The sequence below is a fragment of the Salmo salar genome, chromosome ssa22 (genome assembly GCF_905237065.1).
Source record: "Salmo salar chromosome ssa22, Ssal_v3.1, whole genome shotgun sequence".
Lineage (NCBI taxonomy): Eukaryota > Metazoa > Chordata > Actinopteri > Salmoniformes > Salmonidae > Salmo > Salmo salar.
This window is the reverse complement of record NC_059463.1, coordinates 4,422,204-4,436,242: the sequence shown is the minus strand read 5'-3', so window position 1 is coordinate 4,436,242 and position 14,039 is coordinate 4,422,204. Positions and strand designations below refer to the sequence as shown.

The 14,039-nt window shown below is 42.3% G+C and overlaps 1 protein-coding gene across 1 annotated transcript; it reads left to right on the top strand.

The window, feature by feature from the left end:
* Nucleotides 1-2,166: 2,166 nt before the first annotated feature.
* abraa (actin binding Rho activating protein a) lies at nucleotides 2,167-9,880 on the top strand. Its single transcript, XM_014165918.2, has 2 exons — nucleotides 2,167-2,827; nucleotides 6,760-9,880. The coding sequence occupies exons 1-2, from the start codon at nucleotides 2,258-2,260 to the stop codon at nucleotides 7,207-7,209; spliced, it is 1,020 nt and encodes a 339-aa protein (XP_014021393.1). The 5' UTR covers nucleotides 2,167-2,257; the 3' UTR covers nucleotides 7,210-9,880.
* The last annotated feature ends 4,159 nt before the right edge of the window (nucleotides 9,881-14,039 follow it).

The window sequence follows — 14,039 nt, the reverse complement described above, 5'->3', positions numbered from 1 at the left end:
CTAAATTGCATAATAATAAAAAAATCCATCAAAATATGTGTTTTAGCTAGGGATAAGATTTTTTGCAGGGGCTGCGTCTCAATCCACCACATTTCCTTTTCAGGTATTATATAATTGATATGTATATAGATATATCTAGTGTAATTGTTACATATTGATGGGTTCATGCAGGTCTCATCTGCGAAAGAGACCGTGTTCTCAGCATGACTCCCTGCTTATATAAATGTTAAATAAAATACAAATACAAATAGGCAGAGGCTTGGTCTTTCTCATCTGCGATAGAAGGGGGCAGAACCACAGCGGTGTTTGTCAGACCACAAAAACGACTGAAGCATCCGAACGGTTTGGGCTACAAACTTATATGACCCCACCATTGAAAGCTAAGACTCTCACGAACACGTTTTGCTCTACGACTCCCACAAGCCTCACAAGACTCGTCTGAGGGTAACCCGGTATTAATTGTAGTATGGAAGTACTTTAGTGCTAAAAAAAAGGGGTTAATAGGCGGGCGTGGGATTTCAATAATTTCCTGAGCTTTCTTATATCTCGGCTATAGAACAGACACTTCAAAAGATACTTCCTTTTGATGTATTATTTGACTATGTGTTTTGCCATGTATGAATATGTAATTCAATGTGTTTCTATGAGCTAATAGCAGTAAGGCCAAATTAAATGTTTCATCAAATAATAATAAAACATAATAATTTGATACCTACAGGTGTCCTAAAATTCTAACTCAAATAGGTAAATGATCCTTGGTATGACCATCTTAATAAAACAATTCCATATGTTAGCTAAGTAGAAAGCTTAGAGATAAGACACCACTTTTATAATTGTAATCATGTTGATGTCATCTCCATGGTTTGTGGTGAGAGAGAAAAATTCCTCCATGGAGGACCAATCTGTTCTTTTGCAGTCGTACACTGCCAGGTTTTTTCCCTGTGTCCACGTTGAAGCTTGGCCGCCTTCTGTGGAGGATATTTTTACAACCATGCAAGGAACAAACAAGTAACAAGATCTCAATTCTGGCTCCCTTGAAGTGTACGGCAATGACTCAAGAATTCCATATTAAACAAATTTAAATGAAAGGACATGTGTGAAATGTGTTGTGAGAAATACATACAAATGGCAGTTTGATAAAGGTGTTAAAACCAAATCATCTTTATTGCTCAATGAAAATCTTCCATTGATACGACCCAGATGATTGAAATATCCATTTATGGCTGTGAGTTCAGATATTAGAAATCCTTTCAAAGCCTGTTATACTTTTCATATGAGTGTTGCACCTTCATGTCAGTGTTCATGTTAGAGCAAAATGTATCATCATAGGCACACTTATTGAGTGAGCAAATTTTCAAGTGTGTACCAAAGATTTATTTTTCAAGCAGACCTCATCAGAATTCATACACTGTTGATTTCATTCATTTTTTTAAGACTTGTTTTCTACAATCTTTGTTTCTGACACAAGTGGAATTTCTACAAATAACAAACACACAAAGGGTATTGCACCAATACAATTATATTTTTGGTTCCTGCGACAGAACTACAGTATGGCCAGACAAAGCGGGCGTCCTTTTAGACCTGTGTGCGTCTCCCCAAAATAACCCAGCTCAAGTTCTCTGGCCAGACCCATGCATCAATCATCAGTAGCCTCGCATGCACACTCCAGCAGGCTCGCTCCAAAATAGAACAGCACAGCGAACTGTCAAGCTATATGCAACATTGCATGAAAATAAATTATAGCATGACCCAAAAGTATTGATATCACCATTTTAGCAGATGCTCATTATCCAAGACAATTAGTAGTTACGTAACACATATCCTCTATCAATGTTGGTTAAGCAGGAATATGCCTTCGAAATAGAAATACAGCATTTATAAACGTTTTTTTTTATGTTTGTGTGAGCGATTACTTTGTAGATCAGACACTCAAACATAAGGATTGTTAGAGGTTTGTTTCATCATGTATTTTTGTGTATATGCGTACAAGGGCAGAACCCTTGTAGACTGTCATCACTGCAGAGAGTGACCACCTGTTGCCCGGCTCCCTTGGGGGGAAATTCCACCAATGTTTTGGGGTCATGGTAGGCATCCATGTACGTAGCAAAAAATGTCACACGTTCGGCCTGTGACTGCTCTCTACGATAGCTTATTTAAAGCGGAGCAAAGGCAGCGAAGGATTATTTCAACTCACTCACTCACTGACTTTCCCTACAACATCAACACAATATCTTGCAAGCACGGTCAAGCAGGAGCCATGATGAGTACCAGCCAGGAGGATAGACCCTTTGTTAGGGCTGTGAGGAAGATCAAATGTGCCGCCATGGTCCACAGTCTTGCCAAGAGCTGGCAGGGCTGGGCCGACGAGAACTTGGTCAAACAAGAGACCATACCCTCCGGGTGGATGCCCACCTCCATCATTGAGGACGAAGAAAGGGAGAAGCAGAACGAGACAAAAATCCTAGTCAAGACACGTGTGGTCGAGGCGGACACCGACAGCGGCAGTCTGATCCGAACGGGTGAGGTGACCAAGAGCCACATGCCAAAGTACAGTGAGTACAGCACTGACCTGGTATGCTCAATCAAGGACAAGATCCAGATGGCACCTGAAATTGCCAACAAGCCCTTCCTGGGCAATGAGTCACCCACCCGGAGACGCCTGGGTGTGAGAGCTCAGGTACATCTGGGTAGTCAGGAGCGGAAGATGGGCTCCCGTAGCAGCAGCCTGGACACAGAGGACAGCGGGTTGGGGGAGGAGGCCGGACTCAGCGACAACAGCGACCAGAGCGACCTGAACCAGCTGAAGAAACAGATCAATAGGCCCAAGGTACAGTACCATTCTTTTATTGGACCTTCATTTTGTGAGGCCATTCATAAAAATAGTAAATACACAAATCAATGCAATACAGTAGACACACTTCAAAGGTAAACCCTCTTTTGTTTCTCAACAATCTTGCATGGGGGATATAATTTAACATCAGAATAAAAATGTTGATTTCATATTGGCAAAGTGAACAAGAAATGTGGTTGGCTGAAGAAAGGTACAACTCTAAAGTAAATTCAATAATTAGTATTGATTTTCTTGCACCATCACTAGTATCAATTCAACAAAACCACTGACTGCGCTTTTCAGATATTGGAATATCATCCAAAGACGTATTAGCAATCATGTAGGTGCACATTAGGATGTGTAAGTTTTGTAGATCATGGTTGGACTTGGGAGAAAATGCATGGGAGGGGAGTTCCCAAATCACAGGGTTTTCCCCCAAATCTACCCTCTTAATACCACAATGTTTGCCCTACCTGTTTTCATGCCTAAACATACTGTTCTATTGCAGCTGCAGCCACTCTGCCTGGTGATGTTCAGTAGACAATAAACAGGAGCAAACATTCAGAGGCTGAGTTGAAATTAAATTATCTTTGCCTTTGTTATTGTGATATTGGGGAATGGACTTTTGTTCATGTTGTCTGGCCTTCCAGAAAATACACAGATTTATAGGTATTGTATCTTCAAACTGTAGAATTTTTAGCAACTGAACAAGACCAATGAGCCCTCCGTTCACCCTAGCAAAGAGTTGCATAACTTGGAGGAATATAAGTCCTTAAAAAGGCATGAAAGTGTATTGTAAAACTCCAACACCTATCATGGAATATACAGTAAATAAATAAATATAGTCACACATGCCTTCCCCCTGACCTTCAGGGATAATTACGAGGTCCTGATATCCTTGGTCAGTCGCAAGATTTATAATGGTGTTCGTCACATTACTAATTTGGCTCTGGACGTGTAAGGCTTGGGCCTCAGGTTTCACAATATGCATTCTCCACAGTTTAAATGACTCTGTTGTGGAAGATTCGCCTGCCAGGGACCTCTTTGGAAATGCCAAAGCAAGGATTTCTTACACTGTGTCATATTTTAATGGTGTGGCAAAATGTAGATTTCCGCCTAAATAGACATACCAAAAATGTATATTTTTTTATGAGATGGTCATAAACAATAACTAGTAATGTTGCATAGTTATAGAAAGGTCTGTAACTCACCTTTCTGGAAAAAAAATATTCTAAATTGATGAGATGTACTCAGTTTTGAGGACACAAGCTCAAGTACATTGTACAAACACTATGAAAAGATTTGTAATATTCATGAACAGATGAAGTCGGAAGTTTAACACTCGTTTTTCAACCACTCCACAAATTTCTTGTTAACAAACTATAGTTTTGGCAAGTTGGTTAGGACATCTACTTTGTACATGACACAAGTAATTGTTTACAGACAGATTATTTCACTTATAATTCACAGTATCACAATTCCAGTGGGTCAGAAGTTTACATACACTAAGTTGACTGTGCTTTTAAACAGCTTGGAAAATTCCAGGTTACGATGTCATGGCTTTAGAAGCTTCTTATAGGCTAATTGACATCATTTGAGACAATTGGAGGTGTGGATTTAATTCAAGGTCGACCTTCAAACTCAGTGCCTCTTTGCTTGACATCATGGGAAAATCTAAATAAATCAGCCAAGACCTCAGAGAAATAATTGTAGACCTCCACAAGTTTGGTTCATCCTTGGGAGCAATTTCCAAACACCTGAAGGTACCACGTTCATGTGTACAAGACCACACAGCCGTCATACCGCTCAGAAAGGAGACGCGTTCTGTCTCCTAGAGATGAACGTACTTTTGTGCGAAAAGTGCGAATCAATTCCAGAACAACAGCAAAGGACCTTGTGAAGATGCTGGAGGAAACAGGTACAAAAGTATCTATATCCACAGTAAAACGAGTCCTATATCGACATAACCTGAAAGGCCACTCAGCAAGGAAGAAGCCACTGCTCCAAAACCTCCATAAAAAAGCCAGACTACGGTTGGCAATTGCACATGGGGACAAAGATTGTAATTTTTGGCGAAATGTCCTCTGGTCCGATGAAACAAAAATAGAACTGTTTGGCCAAAATGACCATCTTTATGTTTAGAGGAAAAAGGGGGAGGCTTGCAAGCCGAAGAACACCATCCCAACCATGAAGCACAGGGGTGGCAGCATCATGTTGTGGGGGTGTTTTGCTGGATATATTGAAGCAACATCTCAAGACATCAGTCAGGAAGTTAAAGCTTTGTCACAAATGGGTCTTCCAAATGGACAATGACTCCAAGCATACTTCCAAAGTTGTGGTAAGATGGCTTAAAGACAACAAAGTCAAGATTTTGGAGTGGCCATCACAAAGCCCTGACCTCAAGCCTATAGAAAATTTGTGGGCAGAACTGAAAAGCGTGTGAGCAAGGAGGCCTACAAATCTGACTCAGTTAGACCAGCTCTGTCAGGAGGAATGGGCCAAAATTCACCCAACTTATTGTGGGAAGCTTGTGGAAGGCTACCCAAAACGTTTGACCCAAGTTAAACAATTTAACGACAATGCTACCAAATACTACTTGAGTGTATGTAAACTTCTGACCCACTGGGAATGTGATGAAAGAAATAAAAGCTGATATATCATTCTCTCTACTATTATTCTGACATTTCACATTCTTAAAATAAGTTAAAATAAAGTGGTGATCCTAACTGACCTAAGACAGGGAATTTTTTTACCAGGATTAAATGTCAGGAAATGTGAAAAACTGAGTTTAAATGTATTTTGCTAGGGTGTATGTAAACTTCCGACTTCAACTGTATGTGGGGTAATAGGGCTTTCAATTATTGAAATGCTTTCTAAATATACTATACTATCAATATAAACAACTTATTTTAACATTTTACCTTTCTTATAACTGTTAAATAATAATTACCATATTTGGTGACAATACAAATTTGGCCCCATTTCGTATAACTGATGACAGAGCATTTTCTACCAAGTGTCCTCAAATGTCTGCAGACTTATAAGTTCAGTTTTACGTAGAAAGTGATTTCATCCCTCTGTGACCAGGAGAAGGTGGTCGTGTTTCAATTCTTCAAAATTATTCCGTACTTTTTCATGTTGAGAGCTGGATTCGCTCAACTTTCCCTTTCAACATGCTGTCTAAGTTGCTCAGAGGCAGATGAAATCTTTTTCTGGATAGGCCAGAAAAACGTCACTCCCTATGCAAATGTCAGGTGTGAAACCTGACACCTTACGTCAGCTCAGCTGACACAGTGGTAGCGGAAAGCAGACAGATGGGGCTTTCTGGCACTATAAGGCACTGGACCCTGCGACATTCACATAGCGCTTTGTACACCAAAATGTCAGTCGGAACCGGTTCAGAACCATTCAAAGTCCCCTAAATAGGGCCTTAACATTTAAAAGAGAAGTGGGGCTACTAATCAACATAAATATGAGCCAGTTTCCTGGACTAAAAAGGACTGGAGATTCTCCATTGAGCATTAAATGGAGAACCTCCATTGAGCATGTTTTTTGGTCAATGATTAGGCGTAGCCCTTTCCTGCAGTCATTGACCAAATGCTCCCTCTTTGGCCTCGTGGGTGGAATGTTATTCATATTTTTCATCATTTCATAATTAATCAAGATTATAAATAAAAAACAGACAAATACGGTGTTTCTATTTCAAACAGTTTTTTTATAACCTGCAGTAAAAGGTTAATATGGGTCCTGTGTCATTAATACATTGGAAAACTTGCAGTGTTTGTCGTGAATTTAGAAGTGTTAGTCGTGTAACTTTTCACTGTGTTATTGTAATTTTACTTTCTGTGACAATCCAATGAAGAGATTGCCAATGCAAATAGACCCACTTTATAATCTGAGCTAATCTGACATGCCTTCCTATTCTGCAGATTAGAGTCACCACCATGGGTGACATCAAGAGCAGGTGGCAGCAGTGGTCCCAGCAGCACGTAGAGGGTCAGAAGCTCAACCCCTTCAGTGAGGAGTTTGACTATGAGCATGCCATGGCCCAGCGGTTGCAGAAGGGTGATGAAGGCTACGGACGCCCCAAAGAGGGATCCAAGACGGCCATGCGTGGCGACCGAGCCCAGAAACATGTGTACAAAGAGATGGAGGAGTTGTGCTGGATCGTCAAGGACATGGGCCTCAAGGACAAGAACGGCAAATCCTACATCACTTTCGGCAGGCTGTTTGACCGCTATGTCAAAATCTCGGACAAAGTGGTGGGCATAGTTTTGCGCTGCCGCAAACACAAAATGCTTGACTTTGAGGGAGAGATGCTGTGGAAAGGCCAGGATGACCATGTCATCATTACTCTGAGAGATGTGAAAGAAGACTGAACCTGCAGATGATCTAGACTTTGATCCTACACCTCCCTCCTCACAGTTTACCTAGACCCACAAGTGCCTTTCATATTCTGACCAGCAACAGTTCAGGAGTAGATGTCCTTAGCATTCTAACCATGATAGCCACTGGTCATGAGTTCAACCTCAGTAGGATATTCTAAACACGCTGCAGGCCATTACAAAAAAATTATGTGACAAAATAAAATGAGAAAAAAAAATACATGGGGTTTGTGGACACAATAGTGATGCGCGGGTTGACTCAAAACCCACAGTCCATGCAGCTTTAAAAAGAGAAAACAATACATAAAAAAATCCATAACTGTATAACTATTGTGAAATTTATATCTGTAGGCTACACTGAGTTTTTTCTTAAATAATTTTTTAAGCTATCTGGCATTAGTGTGTAAGCCTAAGCTTTAGGACCTGACTATTCGTGCTCAAAATAGCCTACCCTCCATTCGCCAAATGCTTTTGGTAATGGGCAGAAAGAGTTCGTGTTGATCCACTGATTAAATATGAGAAACATTTGCGAAAATGGAGAGTTGAAAATAAAGAAGTGGTAAAAAAATGGTGAAGTGGTTAAAGAGGATGAAAGCAGTGTTAATGTATGTTACTGATTGTGAGGCGCTATACAAATTTGACAGTCACAAGACGGGGACTTAAAAACGGCCTATGGCACATCATGGGAACTGTAGCCTACTGTTCAGGTGGGTTAAATGGAAACTGAAATCTGGACACTGACTGTAGGTCTATAACCTCTGCTAGCGGTTAGGAGCATTGGGCCAGTAACCGAAATGTCGCAGATTCATATCCCAGAGTAGACTAGGTGAAAAATCTGTCGATGTGCCCTTGAGCAAGGCACTTAATCCTAATTGCTCCAAGGTCGCCGTCAATAATGATATCTGGCTCTGACCCCACGCTCAGGGGGAGTAGGATACGCAAAAAACAAATGTCCAATTCACACGTGTGAAATAGGAAATATGCAAGTGTACATTTTGATTAGGGAACAGAAGTGGAGAAAATTATTTCTTTCTTTCAGCATCTTGAAAGAATGTGAATGTGCAGTTAGTGACCTTCTGTAGAGGTGCTATTTTTATCAGCGTCATAAAAGCTGATGGTATTTCAACCACATAAAATATGGCTCCAAGCAGAACTGGAATCTTATCAGTGCAAATGACCAAATCTTATTTGGTTATTTTCACAGCTTTCTATTTCCTTACGAGCGTGCTATGGCCAAGAACATACTTCCATTTTATTGCATTTTCTAGATTGTAGCCTTCATTCTATCGATGTATTACATTACTCTTGTCACGCCCTGATCTGTTCACCTGTTCTTGTGATTGTCTCCACCTCCTCCAGGTGTCGCTTATTTTTCCTAGTGTATTTATCCCTGTGTTTCCTGTCTCTCTGTGCCAGTTTGTCTTGTATGTTTTCAAGTCAACCAGCGTGTTTTTCCCATGCTCCTGTTCTCCATTATCTTTTTCTAGTCTTCCCGGTTTTGACCCTTGCCTGTTTTTTCTGGACTCCGTACCCGCCTGCCTGACCCTTCTGCCTGCTCTGACATCGAGCCTGTTTGCCACTCTTTACCTCTTGGACTGTTTTTGACCATTTGCCTGTCCACAACCATTCTCTTGCCTACTCCTTTTGGATGAAATAAACAACAAAGACTCTAACCATCTGCCTCCTGTGTCTGCATCTGGGTCTCGCCTTGTGCCCTTATAGTACGAACTGGCCATGACAGACCCAGCAGACCCTGCAGACCCTGCGGGGAGCCACTATTGGGAGACATGAGGAGCTGTTACAGGACCTTCTGGAAGGGCTCCGTTCCTTGACGGAACGCAACGACCAAGGGTTTAAGGAGATTATGGAGCAAATCAGGGAGTTAGCTCAGAGGCTGCCTGCCACCTCTTAGAAACCCCAACCACCCAGTAATTTTTTTCCTAGTAGTGGTGAGCTTGATCAGTCTACCCCGGCTCCCCGAGAACCTTGCTTACCTCCTCCGGAGCAATATTCTGGGGATCCTGGTACCTGCCGGGGTTTTTTTTCTCAGTGCTCTCTTATTTTTGAGTTACAGCCATCTTAGTTTCCTTCAGACCGATCTAACCGATCTATGTTATTACGCTAATGTCGGGAAGGGCGCTCTCCTGGGCTATGGCAGTTTGGGAGCAACAATCCGCCATTTGTTGTCATCTTGAAGATTCCATGGCAGAAGTGAAGAAGGTATTCGATTCTCCGGTATCTGGGAGAGAGGCGGCCAGTAAACTTCTGGAATTACGTCAAAACTCCCATAGTGTGGCAGACTACGTGGTTGATTTTCGCACATTGGCCGCCGAGAGTGCCTGGAATCCGGAGTCTCTTTTCAATACTTTTCTTCACGGATTATCTGAGGTGGTAAAAGATGAGCTAGCTGCCTGGGAACTACCAGTGGACCTTGACTCTCTCATCGCCCTCACCATTAGAATTGATGGACGCCTAAGGGAACGCAGGAGTGAGAGGACGTCTGGTCTCGGGCACACTCGTTCATCCGCAGTGGCTTGCTCACCTCCGAGGGAACCCAGAAGTCCCCGAGGATGTTTTTTCCAAGAGGATCCGAAGCCACCCGAGCTCCGTCGAGAATCATTGACGACGGGTGAATCAGATACACCAGAACCTATGCAACTGGGAAGAGCTAGATTATCGCCTAGGGAACGTTCACATAGGCTAAGCTCCAACAGTTGTTTGTATTGCGGTGCTGCGGGGCATTTCATTGCTACCTGTCCAGTGAGGAGACCTTGATCATTAGTAGGTACAAGTACTCTGGTGAGTCAGACTGGAAACTCCCTAATTCCTATTACCCGTACCCCTTTTGCTGTTATGCTGCTGTGGGGACACCAGTCAAAGTCTTTTCAGGTGCTCTTTGACTGTGGGGCTTATGAGAGTTTTATGGACGCTACCCTGGTATCTAAACTAGGTATTCCCACTTAACCCCTTTCCGTTCCCATGGATGCCAGAGCACTGGACAGCCGTTCCATTGGCAGAGTCACGCACAGCACAGTTCCCATGACTGCGGATTTCTGGTACTCACAATGAGTCAATACAGCTGCTTCTCATTGAGTCTCCTCACGTCCATGTTGTTTTGGGATTTTCTTGGCTCCAGAAGCACAATCCCAATATTGACTGGACCACGGGTTCAATCCTGGTTTGGAGCCCGTTCTGTCACTCACACTGCCTAAAGGTGGCGCAGCCTTCCCCTAAACGTCTGCCTGATGGATTAAGTTCGGCCTCGGATCTCTCTGCCGTTCCCACAGAGTATCATGACCTCCGGGAGGTTTTCAGTAAGGCTAATGCAACCTCCCTTCCTCCACATTGTCATTACAATTATGAGATTGATCTCCTCTCGGGCACCACCATCATTCCTTGTCTGGCCCTGAGACCAAGGCCATGGAGGAGTACATTGATAACTCTCTGAAGGCAGGAAGCGTTCGCCCTTCGGCCTCTCCTGACGGCGCAGGGTTCTTCTTTGTGGGAAAGAAGGACAAGACCCTGCGTCCATGTATTGATTACTGGGGTCTCAATGACATCACTGTCAAGAACCGGTACCCGCTACCATTCCTCTCCTCGGCTTTCGAACATCTCCAGGGGGAAACCATCTTTTCTAAACTGGACCCCTGGAATGCCTACCACCTTGTTCGGATTAGCAAAGGAGACGAGTGGAAGACTAATTTCAATACAGCAAGTGGACACCATGAGTACCTGGTCATGTCGTTTGGACTCACTAATGCTCACTAATGCTCTGGTTAACGATGTGCTCCGCGACATGTTGAATCGGTTTGTTTTTGCATACCTTGATGACATCCTGGTTTTCCCCCGTTCTGCCCAGGAACATGTTCTCCATGTGCGACAAGTTCTTCAGTGCCTTCTGGAGAACCAGTTGTTTGTTAAAAAACGTCTTAGGGATAGGCGTCCCATCAACGGGACAGTTGTAAATCATGCAACGCCTTTTGTCACCATCGCAGATTTTAGAGAAACAACAAATGTCGGTACATATAAGTGTCTTATATCGGCTGAAAGCTTACATTCTTGTTAATATAACTGCACTGTCTAATTTACAGTAGCTATTACTGCGAAAAAATGCTATGCTATTTTTGAGGAGAGCTCCTAACAACAAAACACTTTTTTTCACCGCTATAGGTTTCATAAATTCACCTCTGAAGGTGAAATGTGTATTTAACCTCTCTAGGACCGGCGGGACGAACTCATCCCACCTACGTAACAGCCAGTTGAATCCTGTGGCGCGATTTTCAAATACCTTAGAAATGCTATTACTTCAATTTCTCAAACATATGACTATTTTACAGCATTTTAAAGACAAGACTCTCCTTAATCTAACCACACTGTCCGATTTCAAAAAGGCTTTACAACGAAAGCAAAACATTAGATTATGTCAGCAGAGTACCCAGCCAGAAATAATCAGACACCCATTTTTCAAGCTAGCATATAATGTCACAAAAACCAAAACCACAGCTAAATGCAGCACTAACCTTTGATGATCTTCATCAGATGACACACCTAGGACATTATGTTATACAATACATGCATGTTTTGTTCAATCAAGTTCATATTTATATCAAAAACCAGCTATTTACATTAGCATGTGACGTTCAGAACTAGCATACCCCCCGCAAACTTCCGGCGAATTTACTAACAATTTACTAAATTACTCACGATAAACGTTCACAAAAAGCATAACAATTATTTTAAGAATTATAGATGCAGAACTCCTCTATGCACTCGATATGTCGGATTTTAAAATAGCTTTTCGGTGAAAGCACATTTTGCAATATTCTCAGTAGATAGCCCAGCATCACAGGGCTAGCTATTTAGACAACCACCAAGTTTAGCCTTCACCAAAATCAGATTTACTATTAGAAAAGTTTGATTACCTTTCCTGTTCTTCATCAGAATGCACTCCCAGGACTTCTACTTCAATAACAAATGTTGGTTTGGTCCAAAATAATCTATAGTTATGTTCCAACAGCGGCGTTTTGTTCGTGCGTTCTAGACACTATCCGAATGGTAAATAAGGGTCACGCGCACGACGCATTTCGTGACAAAAGATTTCTAAATATTTCATTACCGTACTTCGAAGCATGTCAATCGCTGTTTAAAATCAATTTTTATGCAATTTTTCTCATAAAAAAGCGATAATATTCCGACCGGGAATCTGCAATTAGGTAAACAGCCGAAAGAAAATAAAGCATTGGGTCGACTCGGGCACGCGCCTAATTCCTTTGTCCTCTGATCGGCCACTTGGCAAAGGCGATTATGTGTTTCAGCCTGGGGCTGCCTCGACGTCGTTCAGCTTTTTCCCGGGCTCTGAGAGCCTATTGGAGCCGTAGGAAGTGTCACGTTACAGCTAAGATCCTGACTCTTCAATAAACAGAGGCAAGAACAACAACACCTTGTCAGACAGGCCACTTCCTGCATGAAATATTCTCAGGTTTTTGCCTGCCATATGAGTTCTGTTATACTCACAGACACCATTCAAACAGTTTTAGAAACTTTAGGGTGTTTTCTATCCAAAGCCAATAATTATATGCATATTCTAGTTACTGGGCAGGAGTAGTAACCAGATTAAATCGGGTACGTTTTTTATCCGGCCGTGCAAATACTGCCCCCTATCCCCAACAGGTTAAATTCTGAAATCTTGCTCTGATATATCATCTGAAGGGTCCCAGAGATAACATGAAGTGTTGTTTTGTTAGATTAAATCCTTTTTCATATCCTAAAAAGGTCCATATAGCATGCACGATCAATTTTGTATTTCCACTCATTCAATTTGCAAAGAAAGGAGTCTGTGAAAATCTAACCCTAAACGTTGTTTCATCCAGTCAAATCACGTTCGTATTTAGGTTGTTTTTTTCTTTGTATTTTCTTCTACCAGATCTATTGTGTTATATTCTCCCACATTCAATTCACATTTCCACAAACCTCAATGTGTTTCCTTTCAAATGGTACCAACAATATTCATATCCTTGTTTCAGGGCCTGAGCCTGCAGGCAGTTAGATTTGGGTATGTCATTTTTGTCAAAAATTGAAAAAAAGGGGGCTATCCCTAAGAAGTTTTAAAGAGGAGAAGAGCGAGTTCCATCGCTCCACAATCACTTTTCCGGGATACATTATTTAAAGAAAAATGTACCTTTTATTTAACTAGGCAAATCAGTAAAGAGCAAATCCTTATTTTCAATGACAGCCTAGGAACAGTGGGTTAACTGCCTTGTTCAGGGGCGGAACGCCAGATGTTCACCTTGGGGATTTGATCTTACAAACTCCCGGTTACTAGTCCAATGCTCTAACCACTAGACTACCTGCCGCCCCAAAATCATCTCTGTAGGGAATGTTCAGATGGATCCGGAAAAAGTGAGAGCGTTGTGGATTGGTTCCAACCCACGTACAGGGTGCAGCTACAGCGGATCCTGGGGTTTTCTATTTTTTACAGCCATTCGGGTCTACAGCAACCTGGCTGCTCCCCTCTCTGCACTCACCTCTCCCACAGTACTGTTTACACGATCCCCCTTTCAACAAACAAGGCTTTTGTGGATTTGAAGCAACCATTCACCACTGCCACCATCCTCATCCATCCGGATCCGACCCATCAGTTTGTGGTGGAGAGTGACGCTTCTGACGTGGGAGTAGGGGCCATTCTTTCTCAGCGATCCATCCAGGACCAAAAGCTTCATCCCTGTGCCTTCATGTCCCATCGTCTCAACTCGGCGGAGAGGAACTATGACGTTGGTAACCGGGAACTCCTAGCAGTAAATATGGCGCTGGAGGAGTGGAGGCAT

Excerpts from the sequence above, each read along its gene's own strand:
- abraa (XM_014165918.2), top strand. The coding sequence starts at position 2,258 with ATGATGAGTACCAGCCAGGAGGATAGACCCTTTGTTAGGGCTGTGAGG. Across the intron at positions 2,828-6,759 it reads AACAGATCAATAGGCCCAAG|ATTAGAGTCACCACCATGGG; the intron begins GTACAGTACCAT and ends CCTATTCTGCAG.